This window comes from Polypterus senegalus, chromosome 2 (genome assembly GCF_016835505.1).
Source record: "Polypterus senegalus isolate Bchr_013 chromosome 2, ASM1683550v1, whole genome shotgun sequence".
Classification (NCBI taxonomy): Eukaryota; Metazoa; Chordata; class Cladistia; order Polypteriformes; family Polypteridae; genus Polypterus; species Polypterus senegalus.
In genome coordinates, this window is record NC_053155.1 from 220,203,895 (window position 1) to 220,230,833 (window position 26,939).

Genomic DNA, 26,939 nt, shown 5'->3' on the forward strand with positions numbered 1-26,939 from the left:
TTATTGGAGGTAAAAAAAACACTCCTATTCCAGAATCACAAATGTTGGTCACAGAGACTAGGTTTGCACATAAATTATTTAACTAACAGCGAGCACACATTTTTGCATTTGAGAAGCCATTCATTGATGTGTCCTTTCGTAAGAGAGAAATCGTCAGGTGGAATACCCAATATAATAAAAAAAAAATCCATAGACACTCTTTTTGCTGTCGATTCCATTTTAAATCTCAGTTATGAAAAGTTGAAGCTGCCGAAACTGTCATGTGTTCCTTTGGTGATTTTAAACAGTGCTAAATGGCAGCATTTTACACTTTCCAGTCTGCAGTTAATTTGTACTTAATCTAAAAACGTTTGCTCTTTTGATAACCCTCAGCTATACTGTATCTCACAGTTTTTGGCTTAAGAAAGCAAAATAGATTAGGGTGTTACAGCCTTTGTGCCTCATTTCCCATATATGATAAACTATACTAAAACAGCTATACTAAATAATTCAGTAGCATGTCATAGCCATTTGAACATTTCAACATATATTTACAGAGCTTTCACTTTTCACTGTAATATCTAGGACAAAGGAGAAGGTTGAATGACTATTCTGTATAAATTCATATTCACAATCTGCTTATTTTGTTTATTTGGTCACAGCGATAGATCTAAGCAAAGCAAGGTGTGAGTAAACGTGAGATGGGTGGCCACTTTTTTGCAGTGCACACTCACACATACACATGCACAGCCAATTTTTGTCAATTTGGAGCCACTAATGAACCTAATGCGGGGCATCAGAGAACACATAGAATTTGAAAGAGCCAAAACTGAACCGAAGTCCCTAGATCTGTGGGGCAGCAGAACTTAAAAATGTGTCACTCGGCAGCTCCGAGCCTATTTTATTTCAACTAAATTAACAATTTTATTTCTCATTTGACATTTTCAGAATTTCAATCAGTCAGTCTGTAGACTATGTAAAACAGACACAAGGGAATTGCTTTTGCATTTATTCACACTATATTAAGAATTCATTAAAAGTGTACTGCACTTGTGCTCACGTGTTTAAGGATTATTGCATACAATTTTTATTTTTTTCACAGCTATTTAGTAGGATTGCAATTTTGTTAAATTATTTGCAGAAGCATAATGTTCATGCAGGTTGTTTATTGTAATAGATAATAGCTGTGTAACAGTTTTGACTTTTAAATTTCAGTTGGCGTCGATATTATTAAAGAGAAGCTATATTGTTTTTGGTCAGCTGGGTACCTGATTAACTATTTAACTGTGTGGGTGGTGTAGTCTCTGCCATTTATTCCTGTTTTGTTTTTTCTTTCATTTAAGATCATGCTCATTTTCCGCCCATCTTGTTGAAAGCCTTAATTGAAAGCCCCAGATTTTCCCACAAGATCTGTCTGAATAAATTTAGTGTCTTAGTATAGGAGATTTCACTTGTGTGCCGAGCATTAACCCTTTACCTTGAGTATTTGCGGCCATTTAAATGACTTTGACATATTTATTTTTGTGGTGTGCATTTTTTTATGATATCAGAGGGGGGAGTTTCATTCACTTTGCCACCACAGTTATTCTGGCTTTTCTCATCAAGTACAAAGTATCCATAGAGATCTTGCCTTTTTCTATGCTACAGATAAGCAAAGTCATTTTTAAAGGCATTTTGTATTTGTTTGTTTTGTCGGCATAGAGCCTTTGCCTCTTCTTTCTTTTTAAGTGCTGCCTAAATACCCAGACAGTATCAAACAAAGCCATATTTAATCCTAATCAGCTTGCCTTTGTGTAATAGAATCCCAGATGAAATTCAAGAGTTACTGTAGAACAGCTTGCTGGCAGGAGAAACCTGATAGGCACATACTTATTGTTTAACTGGAAGGGAACCCTTTGGCAATCCATAAATGTGCCCAGTGTTTCAGCCTAAGGTTATTCATACAACCACGGAGTATCAATGAATACCATACTGTCTTAAAGACCTCTTGACTAATCACACAACGTAGATATCTTTGGCTGTGGCCCAGGGTACAAAGAGTGCATTACATTATCTCCTGTCTAATGGGAAGAAGGAAAGAGGAGAGCAGTGTAAAAAGCAGAGGAGAGAAAGCACTGAAAAGGATCATTGCAACGTATTGATAACTTGTGATAAATGGGATTCCGATTATTACATTTTATGTCTGCTCAGCTTGAATAAAGACTGTTAAAAGAATGGAGACGTGTTTAGGAAAGATTCAGTCATTTTATATATGTATAGTACAAATGTGTGTGTTTGTGTGTGTGTGTGTAGCTATAAGGGAGAGTTTAGTTCTGTCAATTTCAAACAAACACCAAGAGACAAACTGCCCAGCTGCTGTATATGAAAAGCCGATAACTGCTACTCGGTTCTGCAGCTCTCTTGGATTTCAATAGCAGACAGGTGTCATTACGAATGTAAGCCAATTGAAATTCTGCATATCCCTCGACTGAGCTTCCATGTCACTGAGCAGCACAGAGACAGACAGGAAGAGGGGGAAAAATGATTAAGGAGGCTGTGAGTATGTGACGCGCAGAGGATTTTATGTATTCATAAAACCACATTCTGTGTACATGTACATTAAAGGTGCATTTCAGTTCTGAGGCTGAAAATGAATCATAGCCACCAAGCTTTATTATTATACAAGCTCTGGTACATGGCTGTAAAAAGAAATAAGGAAAATTGTATCAGCTAACTGTGTTTACAACATTAAGACAATAAGAAGCTAATTAAAAAAATCAGTGAAATTGATTCTTCAATGACTTTATCAGAGCATCCATCTCTGTGTTTGTTCATTTTGACATTTAATTTTCAGGAAAATTAATGAACTGAAGTGCAAATATATTAATGTACCACTTCAAGAATAGGAAAAGAAAATTCACACCAGGAGAGAAAAAAAAAAATATATATATATATATATATATCTGCAAAGAGTCTCAATGAGCAGGAGGCGCTGGAAAGATTGTTATACTTCCACATATTAAATCTGGATTAATCATTATTAATGTTACCATTTTTGATGTATTAGACATATCCGTCTTATAGCACAAATGGAAAGTATTTATTTCCACGGAGAGAGATCAATGAGTTTATGCAAACAATGTTACAAGCAGTAGCCCTGCTGCTGCAGAGGTTTAGTTCAGTCATGATCTGTTAGTCCCCAAGGTGTACAGGTGCAGTCCTGCTCTGTCACAGCTGCTCAAGGTCTAATCCAGCTGCCACAAGGCAACAGTGCCCCCTCTTATATGCAATGCCTTTTTAGTGTATAATGTGATCGGCTTTATAATCTGCTTTGTGACACTGCATGCTACTTCCGTATAAAATGATGAATGTTGAGCTGACAAGCCCCGGTATTTGGGTATGTGTGATGGCACAGTGACAGACTGGTTAGCCTCACAGCAGTAGAGTACCACGTTTAGACCTGTAGAGTTCAGACAAAGGAAAGCATCCAACTTAATTGGAGAGCAATTATTGAACACAGTTATATCAGAAGTGTATCATATGAGAGTACGTTAGCTAAGAAACTGGGTAAAAAAACAGGATTGGATTAAGTGGGGTTGAGAATGACTAACTGACTGACTGACTGCTTTTTTAACCTGTGAAAGAGGCTGTGGTTGTCATAAACCTGGCACACTGCAGGTAACCATCTTAGGATACATTTTATCATAAGGGTACTTTTTTGATCACAACTAAAATATACTATCATTTTGGCCTAGGTCTGTGTGCAACGTAAAGAAAGGGAAAAAGACACACATTCATGTTATCAGCCCATAAATGTACATAATCGGTATTTGTCAGTCCAATTGAAATATGCCAAGTAGGTACATTCTTGAAGGTGAAGTTTCGTGTCAGACATTTAGTAAGTGTTAACAAGTCTTATGCACTTTAACATCAAAAGCAATTTAAAAACTGTGGTGTGAGCATTATGATTGTAATTCAAGTGTGAAAGAATGTCGTTTTTTGAAATGCTTTAAAAGAAGCAAGTAATTTCAAAATCACTTTACTGTTGGCAAAGAGAAATGTATTTCTTTAATTTTTCAAAAGAGGCTAAGGTTAGGGCTGGATTAGGTTCGGTCTATAAAGTTAGTTATGTTTTACTATCAGTCTCAGAGGAATAATCTTTAAAGTTTTTTCAGTCATAGATATTGTCATTGGTCACATGAGCACTGGAAATGAGCATCTCAGACTAGGGTTGGACAAATGGGGTCTGAGTCAGCTGCTGTGGCTTCACCTTTTCATTTCAACCATTTTTTTGATTAAATAATGATTCTTTTTGGTGATGGATTGCATAATCTTACCCCAGTCATTTCAAGTCCATATTTTACTTTTCTGAGAAAATGAACAAAATTGACTAGGAAAAGTAAAAACCCCTTTATTTTTCAACTTTAGTATTCTTTCATTGTGAATGCTAATGATGATATATACTGTAGCATAGTTATTCTGCATATGTAAATGCATATATATTACCCTGCATTGGGCGGGCACACCAACATTATCTTCTGTCTTGTCCTTATTGCTGTCAAGGTAGGCACAGACTTGTCTTTGCCATTCTTTAATGAACTGAGACGGTCCAGAAAATCAATGGAAAAAATTGTATCTTCACTTGAAATATTCATTGGTTCTTGCACAGTCTGTCTGATGAAGTGAACTGGCAGTCTTTATATTGCTTAGATATTATAAATGGTTATTTACAGTACATTAAATGTCAATGATTACATGGTTAAATTTGGCAGACATGATAAACCATGGTTGATTTTTTCCCCAATATTTTTGTTCACTGGATTAAAAATGCTCAATTGCAATCATTTCCTTCTTAACAGTATCCTGGGGGGAGGAAGAACAATTACAATCACACGTTACATTAAGCACACAGTGAATAATTACAATGGCACAATGCAAAACTTTGGTCTTAAAACATTGAGTAAAACTAGACAGGCTCAATTAACAAGTAAATTGAGGAAACAATACAGCGTACATAACCTTATGTAACATGCATGTTGATGTGTATTACAATCAACATTTTTTGAGTATCAATCAGAATTTAAACAGTTAATATACTCAAAAACTCTGCTGATTCTTGATTTTTCTTTTTTACCTCTAGCTCTTGAAAGTCAGGTTTGAAATGCTGAGATCAATTACTATGTGTGTGGAGTTTGAATGTTCTCACAGCAAATGGGTTTATTTCTATAGCTTTTCCCACCATATATAAAACATGTACATGTTAAGGTTAATTGGTCACTCTGAATGTTCTAGGTATGTATTGTTAAGTGTGTATTGTATTGTATTGTAATGTACTGTATTTGACATGCTTTTGGGCTGGATTTTGTAAATGGTGCTGTGGAGATTGGCTTAGGCCTTCACAAGTCACAAAGCAGTTACGGATAATGGGTGGATGGATAGATGGAATTAACATAACACTATTATAAGACTGGAGCTATGTTTTGTTTTGATCATGTACTAACAGAAATGTTAAAGGCAAGCATAAAATTAATGCAATACATCATTTTCCGCATGATTTGTAATTATATAGTACAAGTTAGTTATTATTATTATTATTTACAAGAAGTGCATAATTTGAAATATAAATCCTTTTATTCTCTCCACCCATGTCTCTAGCATAGTTATTTTCCATATTTTACTATGCACTGAATATATATATATATATATAAAGTAAACAAACCAAATATTTTCCCCAACAGTGACTGAGTGCAGTACATATTTTTTTCTCCCCTGTCTACTATCTGATGTGAATGCAATACAGGACCATGGGGAAGGAACATTCACTAAAAAGAACAGCTAATGGGAACCTACTCTGGCCACCCACACACCATAATAAATCAAATGATTAACAAACCAGAGTGTGTTGCATGCTAGACTTTACTTAAGAATCTGAGTATCACATGTACCACTCTCTCAGAGGCAGAAAAGGCAAGGGAAAGACAAGATGTTAATAAAAGCGTTAGCAACAAGAGATAATGGATATGCTATGCATTAGGTATGCATAAGAGCCATTCATTAATCCATTTTCCCTTTTATACAAGCACTGTGGAATAAGCACGGGCAGAGAGATAATGTAGGTCCATGCTTTAATAGCCAGGGTATAGAAGTTACATTCACTAGATCCTAGTTTGAATTCCAGCCTAAACCATTAAAAGGGCCTGCTTCTTTCTGCCCAAATAAGTGGATGCGTAACACATATTTTTGTAATTACACTTTTATTTTCTGTCTTTAAGAAGCACTGTAGGAGTATTCAGCTGTATCAATTTATGCATTAGATTGTAAGGTCTGACTATATAGGCAAATCTTCCTATGACTCAGTATTGCCACAGCTCACGGAATATCCTATCTATCTATCTATCTATCTATCTATCTATCTATCTATCTATCTATCTATCTATCTATCTATCTATCTATCTATCTATCTATCTATCTATCTATCTATCTATCTATCTATCTATCTATCTACATATACATATTGTACATGCATATGTGTGTGCTTGTTTTATATAGACCCTTTATGATTAACATCATAGCACTTTCCATAATTGTCACAAGTGACGGATAGGCTTAGTCTAACACTAAGCATACAGGCAAGATACACAGCTTGCTCAGGTCCACACAGGGATCTAGTTATGAGATTTGTACCTACCACCTTGTGTTTTTTATTTGAGCTTCACAATCAGATTGCCGTATTCTTAATTTATAATTTTGTTATCAAGAAAAACAACATAAAGTTGTTCCATCATTCTACGCCTGGATATCTAATTGTAGCAGTGTCTTTTCCAGTTGTTTCTTAAAAAGAAAAAACATAAGAAGGTTAGTGTGTCAAAACTATATAATAAATCAGACAATTATTTAGATATTTTTAACAAAGAGTAGGTGTTCACTCTTACAGAGAGAAAAGTGTGAAGTACTGTGCAGCCATTGTGTAGTATCGTAGCATTATACTGCAATTTGAATCTTAATTCATAGAGTAGAATACTTCATATGTATTCAAAGATAGCATCTTGGTTTCCTCTCTGATTTAAGCTAAATTGGGCAAGCTATAGCTTAATAGGATAGTATGAAATTACACTGTGGGTGTGCATATGCACAAAATCCTACTGGGAGAAGAAAGTCATAAATTATGATGAGATGACTAAAGACATGGAATGAACATGTAAATAAATTGCTGTTTCTAAACAGATGACAGCTTTTCCTTTATTTCTACTAATTGCTAAAGCTCTACTGCCATTCCAACAAATCAATATACTTGGTTCATCAGTATGCCATTTTAAACGCAGTATCAGAGAAATAGTAAGCCTTAAATTATAAAATGAATCTTCTAAATTTCCCAGGGTGTTTTTTATTATCTTGCATAGGCACATTTTAATATGTGTTTATATTCCAATTTCATTTTCCTTTTTTAAAAAATTCAAAATTGCCCCTTTTATATAATACACCTAGTTTAAACCATTATAGAATCTGTATGTATTAGTCACCTTGTACAATATTCTTTAACAAAAAAGACCAGCTAAAGTCAAACCAACCTTAGTAATTTTTTCTTCTTCTTTCCAAGCCATTTTCTATAAATCACAGCTTGTGGTGTGTGTTATGAAATGTACTGCTTATACTTAAATTATTTTAGCCCTTTATCAGGAAAGCTCTTGACCATTTTTTGTATATTTAGATTATTTAGCATACTGTTATATTCGCACCCAGCTGTAACCTCAGATGCCTTTACTCTATAAAATTCACTCCCAGCTAAAAAACCTAAAAGCCTGTCTGCAAATTTAAGAGCCGCTGTTCTTAGTTATAAAGCAGAGACTCCCATCCTTTGGGAGTTATTTTAATGTACAGTTTCTGTGACACACATTATCAGGTAAAGTACACAGTCCTTATTAAGAGCCCCCAACAAATATATTAAGATTTCTGCAACATCTATTACATGATACTGGGGATGACTCATGGTACTGTAGCAGAAGGGTGGTCATCATAGAAACAGGAGAGTTTAACCTGAGAGGACAGGTCACTAAAAAAAAAAATAGAAATTCCTTAAAAACTGTGAATTTTACTTCAGACTAACAATTAAGCTGTGCAAACATTAGCTTCTGACATAATTTTAGAATAGGATCAATATGGTGTTAAAGCAATTCTGTTGTTTGTGGTAGTTGATCATTTACTATTGTTAAATATTTTTTTTCCTAAAAATGAATTAACCACTGTCACAAATGTTTGGGTCGCCCTCAAATATGACTGTCCATTTTACCTTTAAGTCATTTCCTGCAGATGTACTGTACATGTACTTCATTTAGCTGTCTTCATCTCTTAAGACACAGAATTCTACTTTACTGCTGGCTAACAGCCAGGAGAAGTGTGATAATTTGAGCCAATCAATACTTGTAGCCTTCTAGCTTTGATGTGAAACAACAACATTCAGGACAAAGAAGTTACAGAATGTTGGCATTAATATTGAGTTTTTATTTAATGTTAGCTGTGAAGACCACAATGGATAACATATACTTCCTACACACAGTGGATTTCAGTGGAGAACAATATACGATTTCCAGTTAGTGGACTCTTGGAGAACTGCATAATTGCATAAAAATAGATTATGAGACATGGGTCTATAATTCTTGATTCAAGTGATAGCTGACTTAAAGGGAAACAGGCTACATTAGGTTATTTAAACAAAACAAAAGTCAAAAGTCTCATTAATATAAATATTTTACATTGATAAACTAATGTGGTTAGAAATGTAGTACATGTGTTGAAAATGACTTAACTGGACTTGTACATAACAGAATGTTACTGTATTTAAAAAAGGCTATATTCAAGAGTCAGATACCAGAAATAAGTACCAATTGTATATTTAATTTATCCAGACTAACAGGAGACAATACAGCAATATTTAAAATTATCCATCCATTTATGGGCTACTAGCTATACTGTATGACTAATAAATATAAAAATATTTGATATCTCTTACCCTACATGTATCTTCAGCGTTCCAACTACGTTTTTTCTGGGTATTGTCTTGTGTTTCATACTGTCTTACCTGGCGCTTCCTCTCTTGATCGTGTTACTGATGAAACTGAGAATATATAAACAAAGTCTACTTTTTCATTAAAACTAGCCAAGTTTTTGCTCTGTCTGTCAGATGGAGCTATTTCTTCACTTATTCACCTTTTGTTGTCACCAAAAACCCTTAGTTCTCCCTCTGTATCTCTGATGTCCAGGTAAATGAAGTTTCAGGATCATCAGTTCTTTCAGCACTTTCTAGCAGTCCTTGAGACCACTGCACAGCTGAGCCCAAACTGGATCTTTAATAGTCAGGTCTACAAGGAATTTTTATTCCTGAATTCCAGTACTCTCTCTCTCTTTTATGTCTGTCCCTCTCTGCTTTGGGCAATGAAGTCCCACTTATTCAAATAAGATCTACTTGTTGCCACTCTCCACCCTAGAGCAATTTTGATTTCTTTTTGTCTTTCATCTGGAGATATGCTGTTTATGCAGTAGACAGAGTGAAATCAAAAACATGCCAGACTTGCCATGGATTATCTGCTGCATTCTAGTATCTTCTGGACTAGCTCTCAAGACACCAAGTTCTATCTCACAGTGCCCTCTTATATAGTAAATATGAATATATGTTAACTTTATAAAATATGTTTGTCATCTCTATCAATCTAATAATAAGTTGTTTCATGACCAAAGAAATAATGTAGAAAAAATGGTACAGTCAATCAGTATATTCAAAGGTTGACAAAAAAGCTGTGCTTATGTTTCAGAAATGTTGTCCATTTATTCTGTTTAAATGTAATTGGTGATGCTGAAACTTAGGAAAAGAAAGCAGTAATTTCTCCACAAATGCTGTTCCACATAAAAAAATAGCTCTATGGACAAGATTCAGACAGGCTCTTGCTCATCCCAACCACACCCCCCGGACATTATAAAATATTAACATTGACCAACATCAAGATACAATAGCAGGACTAGAAATAGTTTGGATTGACTTGTGATGTATTTCAATGTATTTCCTTTCATACAGCTTTTTAATATCCTAATATAACAGTGATACTGCAGTTCCCCCAAATAAACACGTGCAAGTGGTCTGAAGAGATGAAATAGTTACTTTAGCAATGTAAAGTGTACCATATGCTGGATAGATGAACTTTGGGTAGTATGAATGGCCCATTCATTTCATTTCTTCATTTTGCTCCTTGTTTCATCAGTTTCGCAAATCACTACTTGACCTGATTAAAGAAACACAGTGCTTGCATTTTAAGCACTACCTTGCACTCATGTATGATTATCTTAAAGGGTTTGGCATTTTAATAATTTGCCATTTTTACATGATGCGTTTCGGATGAATCATTACTCATTGTTCTTTTAAGAAAATTGTTGGACATAATCCAGCAGTCTTATATTGCTCCGTCCTTAATAATTTTCTGCTTCTTTAAATATCATACATTGCAGATTATACTCATTCCCATAACTCGTATTTAATATTCCCTAAAATGCATTTATAAAGCTTTGCATTGAGACTTCATGGCTAATTACATCAATTTGTTAAAATGCGTCATGTGCGTCAAGGCAGAAGACAGTCTTTTGGAACTGTCAGATCTACAGCCTGGTGTGGTACATGAGGACACATCACACTCCTTTGGTTTCTGTGTGCCCATCAGTGAACACTTTAGTAGAAGACAACAGCAATGAAGTTTTATTTTGTAATGTCTTAGGTTTATTTTTGGTTTTTACCGAATGTTCTCAGAAGTGTGTTTGGCAGTCCCTTTCAATATTTTTACTGATAATGTGTGCATTGTTTTCAAAATACTCAGTTAAAATTCATCAAAGTGAAGGAGGTTGTCTGTTTAAAAAAATAAAATACAATTGTGTGCAAAATGAGTTTGGCTTGCATGGTTGGGAATTAAATTTGTCTGTATATGCAAAAGCTAAGCTGTAGTTGGCATTTCATTTTGTAAACTCATAGCCTGTTTCATCTTAACAGCAATGTACTCAATGTGTATCTGTATTCACACAGAATATGTATATATACATATACATCTAATTTACTATGCATAAGTGGATGCACACATATTTGACTTGGATTAGTGTGGACGTTTTAAATCACACACTTGTTACAGTACTTTTACAGATGAGGGATAGTGAAAATCAAACTTATTTGCTCAGCACATTGCAAGTGCATAAATATTTCCACACTTCAGTGCATCACTAAGCAGTCAAAATATTGAACAGTATTTTCTATACTTTTTTCATGCTTCTAAGCCCTTTCAGACTTTAAATTGGTCTCCCTCATGCCCCCCTGGTTTCCCTGAGGAAGAAAACCGCAAACTTAAAAGCTTAAAGCAATCCTAACATTACTTTTTGTTTTTTATTCTTTATAAAGTTGGAAAGTGTTCTCAGCAGGTTACAAACCAAACTACTATAAATTACAAAAGAAGCAAGAATACCTTGCAGCAGAGCTTGAAAATTCAACAAGAGAACATCTTACATAAAAATAAACAGAATTGGAAAAATACATGTGAAAAGCCCCTTCCTGGCCATGAGTAAAGCTCTTCCAAACATTTCAATAACTGGTCTTGTCCTTTTTAAAGCCTTTAACTATCCACTTCAGTTCCTAAAACTTAACCTTTATGATGTTGGAGATGAACAGCAAGAGTATAGCCTCTGAGCATAAAGGCCTGTTTGATGCAAAACACAGTTGAAACCAAAGTGTACAGTATTCCCTGTTAAAGTTCTTAGACTATTTTTGTTTCTTTATTAATAATATTAATGCCAGAAATGTCCAATGCATTTTTTTTATCACATTACATGATTTATTCTGTTCATGTTTGTGGTTTGATGGCAGCAGTGGTCTCGCCAGGGTAGCCAGTTTTACTGGTATTACAATTTGAAAAGATACAGGAAAGAATAAACTGAATGATTTACTGTATTTCTAAATATAAATGATATAATTTTGCAGCGTTTTACTTCTGTTTTCAAGTATCTAGTTTGAAAATGTCTACTAATATCATCAAAGGTTTTTATAAATGCTAAACTGGTGATCTTTTCAGTACATTTTTGATAAATTTGGTGTTCTGCATCTGTGCTATTTTGAAGTATTCTGCCTGAAGAATAAAAACAAATTATATTGTAAACTAAACTGGTAAAAAGTGCCTTTCCGCTATGAGAAGTATTTTTGATAAACACATGGTATAGATATGCACTAGTTAACAATTTAGAAGTCAGTGCTTCAGTTATAAATAAAGAAAATGCTCAGAGATACTGGTCACAATTAAAGAACCATGCATTACTAGTGTAAAGGTTGAACTACTCCTTTCACATGTTTTCTTAATTCTTTTGTCTTTTCCCTTCACTTTGTTTCTTTCATTGTTGCTTTGATGGAAGAAAATTTAAATGAGAAAATCATCCTGTATGCACATTAAAATGTAAATAAAAAAATATGCTTCGAACCCTCTAATTTGTATATTTGTATATAAGAATGCCATTTTCTTAAAATACCTTTATTTCTTTTATATTGACATTATTTTTATAAAACTTTATTAAGAAAAATCTCACTTTTATTTCTGTTTTATTGACACTATATTCATAAAACTTTATTAAGAAAAATATCACTTCTATTTCTTGTGTAATGATGCTCAAATACAACTGCATGATCAATTGTCATTACAGGTTTAATATAAAAATTTCACAAGTTGGTGGTTTTATGATCTGAAGCTAACAGGCAATAATGCTGCATTTTTGCTGCACTTCCTTTAATCTTGTATTGATTTTTTTTTTTAATTTGATTGAAAAATCATTACATTCCTGTACCCTTCTATTTCTTTTTTCAAGCCGCTTAGTGCAAAACTCTCTTCTTAGAAGACAAAGACTATGATGTCAATATATGACATAAAAAACAACCAGCGTGGTTGGCTCTCTACTTCATCATAGGGCACAGTGAAATGCTAATTAAATTAACCTGCATGTCTTCGGAAGGAAATTGGGGTAATTGTGTGAAAGGACATGCAGAAATGGGGAGACATCACGCTCCACACAGAAAATGCTTTCCCCAGATTAGAAACAGAGACTGTGAAGATATACATCAGTCCTGGACACTGCACCGTCATACTGTCTCTTAGCTCTTTTTAATTCATTTTATTTTTTATGTAGCACACTTTCAATTAACAAACTAAGAGACGTTAAACCCATCAGTACAGACAGGACAAAATCTACTGTATAATAAAAACACTAAAGTCTGTATGTTCAGTGTCGCTGAGCAATATCATTGGTCAGTTTTGACTTTGGTGATGCGATGAAAGAGGAAGTGTGTGTGTGAGACACACAAGATGGAGAATCGGCAATAGAGGCATAGAGAAAGTCACCGCCAAAGTCAGTAAGTGGGAAGTGTACAGGGTCGAATGATGACACAGTCTGAGAAGCAGGCTTTACGGGAATGCAAGAGGGGGAGTGCAGGTGAAGAAACGTTAACACATACGTGAATGCCGAGGAAAGTCACTAAAAGTACACCTAGGACAAGAGAGAGCAAATATTTTTAAAATTATTCTATTAGCTGTCTTCAACAGGTAGTGTGGGTAGTCAAGCATAAAATAGCATTCAACAAAATACAAAGCATCACACAATAAAACACAAGTCACTTCAATAAGCGTTTTTAAGGATAAATAAAGGATGAACACAGAATATTAAATGAAACTTAGAACATATAAAGAAATTCTACTTTTCCATTAAAATTAGCCAAGCTTTTGCTTTATCAGATGGAGTTACTTCTTCACTTAACCAACATTTGTTATCACCAAAAACCTTTAGTCCTCTCTCTGTATCCCAGATGTTCAGGTAAATTAAGTCTCATGGCCATCAATTCATTCAGCACTTTCTAGCAGTCCTTGAGACCACTGCAGAGCTGAGTCCCAACTGGATCTTTAATGGTCAGATCTCCAAGGATTTTTTATTCCTGAATTCCTGTTATTTCTCTCTCTCTCTCCTTTACTGTGTGTCTATCTCAGCTTTGGGCAATGGAGTTCCACTTATTTCAGATAAAATACACTTGTTGCCACCTTCTAGACAAGAGCAAATTCAGTTGCTTTTTTTCTTTCATCTGGAGCCATGATTCCAGGGCAACTTTGGTGCTGACAGGCAGTCCCTCTAACTTACGAGATCTCATTCCTATAAAGGCAAAAATGACTGCTTTGTAATTACCAGTGTGAGTAACAATTTCAGACTTCACTTCACTGGGAACTGCCCAGTGCCTCCATTTTACAGCAACAACATTTATTTATATAGGACATTTTCATACAAAACGTAGCTCAAAGTGCTTTACATAATGAAGAATAGAAAAATAAAACACACAGTAAGAAAATAAAATAAGTCAACATTAATTAACATAGAATAAGAGTAAGGTCCAATGGGCAGGGTGTACAGAAAAAACAAAAAAAAACTCCAGACGGCTGGAGAAAAAATTAAAATCTGTAGGGATTTCAGACCATTAGACTGCCCTGTCCCCTTTACTACAAAGCCACATACATATATCTATTAAAATATGCATAATATATACTTTAAATTAAGCTCTTGAAAATTGTATTAGAGGTGAAAGTAAAAAATAAAATACACAAAGCAAAGGCTAAGTTAAGGTCATTTGGCCACAGAGGAGAGGAAAACAAAACTCCAGTCTTTACAGATCCCAGCTGGGGAAAAAGCCACTAAGGGTCAATAGCTTTTAGAAATAAGTAAATTCAGAGTCTATTGATTTTTGTATGTTGAATCATTCATAAATCATCTGCAGTATCACATAATCCATGTTGTAATAAGAACCTTCAGTTATATGAATTTACTGCTTTCAATAGGGTGAAGTTAATTTGTTTTTAGATGTGTCCATTAATAGATGCATTTGCACATACAGCATCGGCACAATTTGGATCATAAAATGCTACTTTCCACGTTCCGTTATTATAGTAAATCTACTTAACCAATTAAAATATGTAAAAAAAATTATTCAGTATTAGATATCAAATGTAATAACCTTGATTACTTTGTAATAGTATAACATTTTCAAAAAGTTTAAAACAGAAACACATTTTAATATAGAATACACAAAAAATCAATAAACATTAATATGCTCTGTACAGGACATTATTGTGATTCCTAACTAGCAGAGGTGGCTACAGGACTGCTTCCTCTGTAATTCTCACCTGGAGGGGTTTGTTTGTGTTCACTCCCTACTTCTTACTTGTGTTCTTTATGCCCTGGGTTCCCTGTTAAAATGCCAGGCAACCTGGAATGATTTTGTGCTTTATTTACTTGCCTACCTGTTCTTAGTTTGATGTTAGTTGTATTGTCTGCTGTAGCATGCAGGAATGAAAAGATAATCCATTACAAAATAAAAAGGTCACTCCAATTTCTAAAACACCAGACCTCTTTTACTTAGTAGACTCCAGGGAACACCGTACATCAGCTTCCTCTGCTGCAACTATTCCCCGGTGACACACCCATCAGCCTAAATACTAGTCATCCAATGGCTGCTCCATCTGTGTTCAAGTAGCCAAGCTGCTGTTTGCCGTAACCTCTGAAATCATTCTCTTCTTTTTTTTTCTCTGGCTGTGTCATTTTGGCAAGCCTTTTTTCAGCAAATGTTGTTAAAATGTTACTGTATCAAAGATAATATGATAGCATTTACTTAACCCTACATACCATTTAAGTTCTGCTTATTTATGTAAACCATATAAAAATATAAAAAGCAGAACGATCTTGCATGGATAGGCCTATTTATATTTTTAGCACAAATAGTTATTTAGTTTATGTAAAATCTGCAGCATGTACATAGTGAATATTTATTTAAGTTGTGTTTACTGTATATAAATAGATAAATAAACACAAGAAAGACCTTGTAAGTGTGTTCACAGTTGCTTGGAAAATTTGAAGTATTTAGATAAAGTACTTAGATAATGTATTTAGATAAATGAGTAATAAAATAAAATTATTAATGTTTGGTATAACTGGTTTCTGTTTAAAACAGAAACAATATTATTTACAGTCTTACTGATGCATTAATTTTATAATTAATAGAATGATGGGCTAATTTTAATTCTTAGATTTGGCAAGATACATTAGACAGACAGATAGGTAGATAGAAAAGGGACTACTATATACGATAGATAGATAGATAGATAGATAGATAGATAGATAGATAGATAGATAGATAGATAGATAGATAGATAGATAGATAGATAGATAGATAGATAGATAGATAGATAGATAGATAGATAGATAGATAGATGACACTTTATTCTAGCTTTTTACAGAAGCTCAATAAATATTGTATCAACCAACAACAACAACAACAACCCCGAACCCCCCATACAAAAAAACACACAAACAGTTGTAAAAAAGGAATAAAAGTTATGAATTGGTTATTGATAAGAAAGCAGTCGCTGAGAGGAATTTGAAAGGTGTACTGCCATAGGTATGAAGAAGTCCCAGTAGCGTTTCTTGACAAACTTCTGTTGCATAATTTGTTAGCTAAAATTCTCAGTGCAAGTGTGTCAGAGAAAGGTTACCCAACATTATTTATAATGGCCTTCAGTTTTGTCTTCATTTTCTTATCCCTGACTACCTCCAGTGTGTCGAGAGTGCAGCCCATAACTGGACTTGCCTTGTTAATTAGCTTATCAATTCAGTGGGCCTCTTTTGAAGTGATGTCACTGGTCCAGCACATTACAGTGTAGAAGGTGGCACTAGCCAACAGATTTGTAGATATTTGAAGGATGTCATTACCCAAATTAAAGGAGTGCTGTTTCGTAAGAAAAAAAGAGTCTGCTCTGCCGTTTCTTATATAGCCCCTCTGTGTTATGGGACCAGTCCAGTATGTCACTGATGTGGACCCCCTAAGTATTTATAGCAAGGTATCACCTCCATTGTTAATATTTATGGTGCAGTTTATACTATTGATTGCACTGTTTACTGTAGAAGCTTCAGAATTATGTTGGGCTGTTTCATGGTTTGCATCCTGCTTATTAAATTGATTTAATGAATACAAAAATGTAATCACATTGTAAATTAAATTTTACTCTCGTCTTTGAAACTGAAAAACGCTTCAGTGTAGAAACCAAAATCATTTTTTGAGCTTACGCTACTACTAGAAGAGATATGATATAGATGTAATATTCATTTCCATTTTATTTCCTGAAGAAGCTCAGCTTTGTTCATAGGAAAACATACTGATATTTGTCTCTTTTGACATCCTTTGCCAGTCGTTTTTAATGAGATTAATCAGTGAACGTGTGAGATTGATAATTTCTTAACATAGAGAAAAACAGAAGTTCTTTTAGTTTATTGTTTACGTGTGGCTAAGAGTGAAGTTCTGTCAACCCTAAATTTCAAAGCCTCTTTAGTGGAATGTCATAGGAATTTTCGTGTTATTTATGACACAGGCTTTCCTTGTAAAACACACATAAATTCACTGTGAAGGATCTGCTTTTTCCCCCTTGCAAATTAAGACATTTCTTGCTAGGCAAGATACAGAGAAATAATTCATCATCACAGATTATTGGACATTTTTTAAGCAATTTTGCCTGTGTATTGTTAGTCTAGGTAGTCAGCTGTCATATGTCTGTCAAGCATTATTTTTATACAAAGATGTAAGGCTTCCTTGGGATTTTTTTTTTTGCTCAGCTTCTGTGTCTTGATAGAATTTTTATGTTCAACTGTTCTCCTTCTCCACTAACAGTTTTTTTTTTTGTGTTGTGTTGTGTGCTTACTTTTTCCTTAATTATTCGTATTGGTGTGTGGTAGTTTGTTGTTTTAGGATGACATAAAGGTTAGTCTCATAGCGCTAGAAAGCTGAGTTTGTTTAGCCTCGCTGTATAGTTTACACATTCTACTCATGTCTTCGTGGTTTGCAGTGGCTCTCCTGCATCTGATGATATATATCTAAAGTTGATTGGCATCTATTATTTGACCAGGTAATAGTGTTGGTTTGTGTGTGTGTGTGTGTGTGTGTGTGTATGTGTATGTGTGTGTGCTGTGATTGAGCACCTTCTCACTCCTGTCTCACCATGACCATATGAGAAAGTAATGGAAAAATGAATAAATGGACAGTCATTTTAGTAACCTGTCAGATTTAATAAGGTGAACAGTTCAGTATATAAAAGAATTGTTAAATATTGCATATCCCAAAGAACTGCTGCACACAGCAAATTTTCAGCAAAAGAGTACAATATGCAGTTCATCACAGATCTGTTTGTTCATCCATCCTTTATTACAACTAACTGTAATTCAGAGGAGCATGGAACTAGAGCAGAACTTAGCATCATTGGATACAACACAGGAACCAGATATGGATAGAATACCAGTCCAATAAGCAATCTTCTTCTTCTTCATTATATTTTCTCGCTTCTGTATTGTGTTCATGTACTTCATCAACATTCTCCAAACAGCTCAGTCCCAAACCTCACCGTTCAAGCCCTATTCCTTCAGATCTTCTTTTACTACAACCATCCACCTCCACTTTGGCCTCCCTCTCTTTCTCTTCAACTTTACTTCCATTTTTATCACTCTTTTGCCCAATGACATTTTCATTGTCTCTACTCATCAGATGTCCATTCCACTTCATTCTACTTTCCTATACTTTCTTATGTATCTCTCCCACGTTTATAGTTCAGATCATCTCATAACTTATTTTGTCCCTTATTGTAACACCACACATCCTTCTCAATATTCAGCCAAATCTAACTTCTTCTCCTGTTCTCGTTTTACTGCCCCATGTCTCGGTTCAATACATCATTGCTGATCTTACCACTGTCTTAAAAACCTCACCTTTAAACCTTTGATCACACAATACTCCTGATACCTTCTTCCAGTTGTTCCATCCACACTACACTCTAGGGGTTGTCTAATATTTCATCTATGTTTCCACTGATCCTAGATATTTAAATGTATCCACTCTTTTCAATAGCTCTCCCTGCAGACTAACTTCTGAATCCTGATCATTAAACCTCATATATTGTGTCTTCTTCCTATTTATGTTCAACCCTCTATCTTCTAAAGCCCTTCTCAATTTTTCCAACTTCTTCTCTACTTCCTTTTTTCTGGTGCTACACAACACATTGTCATCAGCAAAAAGCATGCACAAGGGAGATGGTCTTTTATTCCATGACTCAACACGTCCCTAACCAGATCAATAAGGTTAGGACTTAAAAAAGATTCCAGGTGCAGACCTACTCTAATTGGGTTCTTGTCTGTTACAGCAACACTGCTTTTAACACGAGTCCTCACTCCCTCATTCATATCCTGGACAATCCTTGCATACTTCTCTGGTTCTCTGTTCATGCACCTCCAGACCTCTTGATGTGGCACTCTGTCATAAGCCTTCATAAACCAATAAATGTCATATGCAAACCTGTTTGTTTTTTTTTATGTTTCTCTGTGAGCTGTCTTAGTGCAAAGACTGATTAATTGCTCCTCTCCCTGGCATAAACATGTCCAACATGCAGTACTGTGACAATTTAGAGACACTAGCCCATCTTAAGAAACCTCATGCAAGCACAAGGAGAATATGCAGACAATACATAGAAAGGTCAAGATTTAAGACTCCGGACTCAAGAACAATGAGGCTGTGGTACTAACACTTTATCCCCTAGATGTTTTCTAACCAAGTAAAATGAAAAATCAATCATCTTCTATAAATACAGTAACTAGAAGAGGTGTTTCTATGATCAGAACTTGAAAAGACAGTCAATGCCTTAAAGCTTTTAAGATTATAACTAAGTAAAGTTTTGCTAGAACAGTACAAAGAAAACAGGCAGTGATATAAATATTAATGAAATGAAGATCTGACACAAATTACAGCACATTGTTTTTTTTAATTCTTGTATTATTAGGTATAACTTGAAAATGTTCTACCTAGAACAGTCATGTGTTTACAGTTGAAGTAAAATTATTTGTCTATACCTATTCTTGAGTCAAAAATATCTCCACCCAACATGCATCACCAGACTTGATAAACAGAAATGGTTGTTCATCTGTCACTGCATATTGTATGTCTTTCTTGTGTGTATTTTGTATTCAGTTGAAAAGAAACACAGTGCTGGAATCAATATATATATATATATATATATATATATATATATATATATATATATATATATATATATATATAAAGTGATAAGATATCTGCCTCTCTAGGGTCTATGCTCTTGGCTGTATATAATGTCATCAGGTATCCACAAAAGGGTAGGAATGTCCAAAGAACAAAGGCAAGTAGCTAGCTTAAGCTAGCAAACCATAGAGAATGCACCTTGGCATCCAAAAAACAAAGGCAACAAGAAGGGCAAACAAAGAGGTATGTAAGGGTTGCCATATATGGTGACCAGAGGTTCATAAAGACACAACGCGATCGAAACAGACAAACTTCCCATAATACCATGAAGCCCGTTTCAACAAATGGGTTTTAGCTATACTTTAATTAATTGGAAAAAATGCAACGTCAGAGTTAGCATTTATGTCTATAATTGTTAAAAGTTTGCTCATAAACGCATCACAGCAATCACAGATAGAGAATTTTTTGTGATCAAGTTGAAACAAACTATATGGCAACAAATGAATACACAGCACTGTAAATTAGAATGTCTTTAATTTGGGAGCATGCCTCATTACTGTTAAATACTCATTGATGTTAGAATGAAAACACCATTGACTTTTATTGCTGTTATAATACTTTTTTTCCTTTTGCTGTGTTTTCGACTATACCACTTACAAGCCCTTGTCTCTGGGCAATAATGGTGGAAAACATAAAATATGCCAGCTGCTATACAAAATTCCCATGACAGAGTATTTTTACAATAATTGTTTTGTTTTTCTATTTAATTACTAGAGGCAAAAGGTAAAAAAACAACATAGGCACCTTAGGTAAATACAGATTGTTTTAACATGCTAGAATTTTTCTGTATAAACCAATCCTAATGTAAAAAACCTGTTTGTATTTTACAGAGCAAGAAGAGTGCGTTAATTGCACGGATGAGTGTCGAGTACTAGGCCATTCTGACAGGTGCTGGATGCCACAGTTTCCCTCAGCCAACCAGGCAGAAAATGCAGATTATCGCACAAATCTTTTTGTACCAGCAGGAATGGAAGCAAATGTTGAGACTGAAACATATGAAACAGTAAACCCCAATGGGAAAAAGACTTTCTGTACTTTTGGAAAAGAAAAAAGAGATCACACCATCCTTGTAGCCAATGTTAAACCTTATTTGAAAGCCAAGCGTGCGTTAAGCCCCTTGCTGCAAGAGGTTCCTTCAGCTTCAAACAGCCCCAACAAGATGTGCATCCCTGGATGCACGTCTGCAAAAGGACTCATTGAAGGCTGTGAGGGGAAGCAGGGCAACTTTGCAGAGACAAGTAGTCAGTGTCTGTCACCAAATAAACAATTAAAAGACTCTACATACCTCCCGTCTGATCCAATGGCTAAAGTCCTTGCTGATGTGCGTTCTCGGGTGAGCCGGGATTCAACTGAAATGGACTGTGTACTAGAACAGCTGGATCAGTCTAACCCAGAGATAAGTCGAGAGGCCATGGATGCAGAACAGGTGGTGCGCGAAATTGACAAACTTTTACAGGACTGCCGAGGAAGTGAAGCCACCACAGTAAGGAAATGAACGTAAAATGAACGAAGAACATAATTAAAAAAACAAGCTGAAAAAATCCTGGAACTCTAATTTGTGTTCTCGAATAAGAAGGACAAGTTTAGAAAGGACATTTCCTGAGCAGAGATGGTCCTTTGGACAGCAGAAGGCGCAGCTTTGGGCTTCTGAGCGAGCATTTCAAGTGCCCACCAATTCATAACTTTTCACAACAGTTTGTCTTTCACAAGGAATACCCAGTCCATGTTTGAGGAAAAAAAGGACATTCACAGTGCGAAACAATGAGTGATATTTTGACAATCACTTCAAAAAGAAAAGACATACTTGGAAATCTGGGCTTTTTTTTGATCCTGTTCAGCAGAAGGACACAGTTACATTTTGGATCTCATTAAATTGTTGTTCAGATGTTTAAGAGGTGATGATAAGGAAAGTAGAAAACAAAGCAAGCAGACCTTCACCTGTCATCAGTGATCACTTGTGGTATACTGTATTCCCTATATTTATAAGCCACATAGAACATTCCAAATCAGTGAAACTGTAAAACACATCCTGATCATTGTGTGAACACATCCTGTTTCATGAATTCCAGACCTTACATGTGCAGTAATGTCCAGCCATCCTACTACCACTCATAACTTAGGGACATTTTTCTTGTACTGTGAAAAAAGAAAAACGAGAAAGAGAGAGAGTGTCCAAAAATTAACACAGTTATTTATACATTTTGTAAAAATGTTAAAAATTGCTAAAAGTGCAGTTACTTGTTAAATAATTATTTATTTATGAACTGCAGAGGACACTGAAACTACTCTTTGAAAAAAAAAATGTCCCTTTACTCGACCACAATACACAATACCATTTAATGTGCAAATGTATCGAATTTAATGTGTTTACATCAAAGTACATATTTTTATTGATTTATTGCAATTTCTGTGCATATGAGCCAAATTGTTAAGTGTATAAGAGCTATATTGTGTATTTTATTAAATTAATATATAGTTGTGTTGCAATATACTTGGGCTTATATTGTATTTGGCAACTGTTGCCTTAGTAGCTGTCGAACTCTATGAGTTTAATTTCATTTTCTTCTGCTCCCTTGTCCCTCTGGAGTGTGGGTAGCAGTGCCTCAGAGCAAAGTCTCTTGTTTTATGTATAGTCAAAATTTTTTAGAATGCATAAACTGCTCAACGCTTCATGAGCCGTCTAATAAAAGCAACAACCACAAAGGAGCAGAACACTTTTACTAACCTAATATAATTTACAGGAGCAGCTAAGATTTTATTTTTTATCTTGTAACTAAGTAAGGGAAATGGAACAATTAAAGCATTTTGCAAAACCGATCTATTTATCTGTCTACATGTGTGCATATGTGTTTATGCATATACGGTATAGTCTGAGCAAGCAATTGCGTATTGATCACAACAATATTTGCCTTAAAAATCCAACTCAAAATCTTATGCTCGAAAGAAAAATGCTGGATGTCTTATCCACATAAATAAATGTTCATTTTTAAGGACCAAAAAAAAAAGTAGTCCTTCTGAGCAGTTTATGTATTTTAAATATGTTCTCTGTCTGTATTACATTTTTAATTTTCCCAGAGTCCTCCAACATTAACTAAACTTGATAACTGGTATTCTATTTAATTTTGTTATATTGTTGCAATTATAACAGATACAGTAAAGCCGAGTTTTAAAGAAGAAGAAGGAAAAAAGCAAAAAAAAAAAAAAAAAACTGTCATCATTAGTGTCTAGACTGAGACACCTGCGCCAAGACATTTCACCTTGGAGCTTTGTACAACAGTTAAAACATTAGCACTGCTGGAGGTTAAATGAAAATCACTAAATGCCGCTTAAACATTTGCTTTTAATAAAGCACGATTTCGTTTTATCATGGCAGTGGTGTTGGGGGGGGGTGGGGGGACACGGGGACCTAGTTCTTTCGAAGCAGGTTTGGCTTTGAAAAGCTGAAATGAGAACTACTTGAAAGATGATACTGCATTCCAATGAGTGACCCGACATAGGCCGATCCATTCTGTAGTAGTTTCGGCTTTAGGTCAGAAAGGGATTGGCTTAGATTGTCCATTTTTCAAAGTGAGACCAAGATCCTTAGAGCAGGCAGCTGGAACATGCAGAACTGTATTACTGATGATAAGCAGACATTCCTGTGACACTCTTTAGTTCTGTTTCGCCAAGCTTGTGAACCTGAGGTGAAAGTAAAATAGGGGAAGTTTCAAAGAGCTAGAATAAATTAAAGTAGTTCTTTTGTATCTGCAAAACCTTGTTTTTGTACACTCTGTAAGGCAGAATGTTTTGTATATATTAATCTATATATATGTATAGTATATATATATATATATATATACAGTACAGGTAAAGCACAAAACGACACATTGGCACTATTATTTTTGATTATCTGTGCTTTAATTCTCTTCCTAGTACTGGTAAAGGGCATACTGTATTTGGTTTCATAGGATATAAGATTTTAAAGACCATACTGACATTTATGTGCATCTTGACAGAATTTAAATGATTCTAAATGAGAGAAGGCCCAAAAAAGCATTAAAGTGAAGGTCCAGAAAACTGTCACCCTTGTCATAAGCTATGCTACCTTGTTGTGACATAATATCTTCATTTGGGTAATTCAAGAATTGTACAATTCTGACAATTTTTTTAAGATCTGTCTGTATCAAAAGTATCCACCAGTCTGTGTGTGTGTGTGTATATATATATATATATATATATATATATATATATATATATATATATATATATATATATATATATATATATATATATATATATATATATATATATATATATATAATCATTTATGTGATCATGGAAAGCATAACCATTGTCCAGAAGTTATTGTCATCTTTAAAGTCAGTGGATGTCCTCTGCCTAAATTTATTTCCTGAAGTGCGAGAGATAGGTTGCCAAAGGTGTACGTGACATGGTTTATTACAGCTGACTTTCAGGCTGTTTGCTGTTTAATGGAGTACAAGTTGCTGAGGTCAACAAGTAGTTTGAAATCCAGCATAATATACACTCACTCATTATTGTCTAATTACATGCGTTTGGCATCAAGCAGGATTAATCGGTGCATTAGTCAGAAGGGAATTTCGGCTATCAAGGTTTGTTGATTTGGAGTGTAATTGAATGAAACCTGATTGAGGTCTTGACTCTGCCAGCCTTTATTGGGCCATGGGCTGGTGTTCCACATTTATCAGCCCCTGTCACCCCATGGGGCTGTAAGATACACCAGGTAACTGGTGGAAAGAAATAGGCGTACATTGTATGGATTATCTCAACCGCTATTGTCTAATGGCTGTGTTTAATGTGAACTATCTGGAAAATGAAGACTATGAATAAAAAGCAATTACTAATAGCAGTGTCTCCTGCTCTCACATTCATTAACACTGAGAATGTGTGTTAAATACTACATACCAGAGGGAACCTGACAGTAATTATTTCTAAAATGCAACGAGTGGCATTGTAGTTGTTGTAGCTACTGTAGATATAAGGTTGCCACAAAATGACACAGCGATCACAATTTTGTCTGCTTGAGTTTATTTATCTAATCCATAAACTGTGACTAACAAACTGAGCATAAAGGAGTACCACTACACAAGAAAAAAGTAAAGTCACAAGGATACATCTTACACAATTTCTGATATTATTGTTTTGTCCCCACCATTCATGAGCAGAACTTTCTAATGAATACTGGTTTCAGAGTGGCATGCTACTGGTTTCATTGTCAGTATTTGGGGGTACAAAAATCCAGCAGCATGTTGATGTACCCAGTGCAATCCTCATCCTAGAGACTCTGTTTTGGGCTGATAAGTAGTGCATTATCTTATGCAGTTCTACACCCTCACGTCAACATGCTATAAAACAATATAATGTACTGGGAAAGTTATGGGAGCATGGCATTATAGGTGATTTTTCTAAATGAATGAAATCAAAATCAGTTTGTCTAAAAGGAGATTTATAGTAATGTTTCTATTTTCTTGCAATAAGAAGTCTAGGATTCACGTCCCAAGTCCTCCCTGCGTGCAGTTTGCATTTTCTCCCCGTGTCTGTGTAGGTTTCCTCTGGGTGCTCAGGTTTTCTTGCCACAGTTCAAAGACATGCAGGTTAAATGGATTGGTGACATTAAATTGTCTCAAATGGGTGGGTGTGTGTGAATGTGTTCCCCTCAGATGGACTGGCACCCTGTCAGGCAGATTGTTCCTGCCTTGTTCCCTATGACTGATGGGATAGGCTCTGTGACCCTGCTCAGGATTAAGCAGGCTTAGAAAATGGTATGTTTTTTTCTATTTGTATTGCCTTGCTTTTACCAAGATTCAATCAATACTGCAACAAATAATTCTGAAGATAACAGCAGGGGTATATCTATTGGACAGCTGTTTCACCTACAGTACATCCTGGAATTAAATTGTGAGAAATATTTCACAAAACATTAGAGGTCAATATGATTTACCTTTTGCTAACTACATTCTACAACCTCAGGGAGCATTATGAAAAAGGCATTTTTTAGGTGGTGAATATTCACATAGTGTCCTACAGTTTATCATGGTCTAAAATTAAAAAAAAAAAGATCATTTAATTTAAGACAAATAACCATGAGTTGGTATTTTTTGGTATTTTAAATATTGTGTTTAAAATCATTTTTCTGTGAGATGTACAGCTTAAAAACATTAAAATCTGTGACACAGTAAAAAATGCTACTACTACCCCTTTGCAAAATATTGATGCACCCCTATTTCCATTTCTGGGTCTTATGAAATGTTTTGCAGCCATATCAAACACTGAGCAAGAACGAACCATAGACAGGACAAGAGTGCAATGCAAGTTAGCCTAGCAGTCACTCATGCCATGTAATCTACCTTGTACATGTCTGGGATGTGTACTTTGAGGGAAACCAAACCAATAGGCAGAATCTGCTTGGGATTCAAACCTTGGAGCCTACAGCTGCACCACCATGCTGCCCCAAAGTGACAATAACTGGTGATAATCAAAGCACTCAACTTTAAACTTACAATCTTATTAGCAAATACAGTGTTTCCGAGAATGGAAGAAATATTCTTCAGCTTCCACTAAGATTTAAATTCTCAAGGTTTTTAGTTTGCATACTTCTCATTTTCATATTGTGCTCACTTCATAATAATATAATCATAATCCACTGCTTGCCTGCATGTGAAGGAAAAATTGCTTTTGATATTAAACCATCCATCCATCCATCCATTATCCATTTAATAAGCACTATTAAAATGGGGATGGAGGTCTTATCAGTATTCCTAGTTAGGGTCAATCA

The 26,939-nt window shown here is 35.0% G+C and overlaps 1 protein-coding gene across 2 annotated transcripts in view; it reads left to right on the forward strand.

The window, feature by feature from the left end:
- The window catches only part of pcdh17 (protocadherin 17), a 124,963-nt gene extending 101,812 nt beyond the window's left edge, over window positions 1-23,151 (forward strand). For both annotated transcript variants that reach the window (XM_039745311.1, XM_039745312.1), the window contains exon 5: window positions 20,977-23,151. In XM_039745311.1, coding sequence (XP_039601245.1) covers window positions 20,977-21,641 — 665 coding nt within the window. In that variant the 3' untranslated portion in view covers window positions 21,642-23,151. The remainder of the gene's footprint in view (window positions 1-20,976) is intronic.
- The last annotated feature ends 3,788 nt before the right edge of the window (window positions 23,152-26,939 follow it).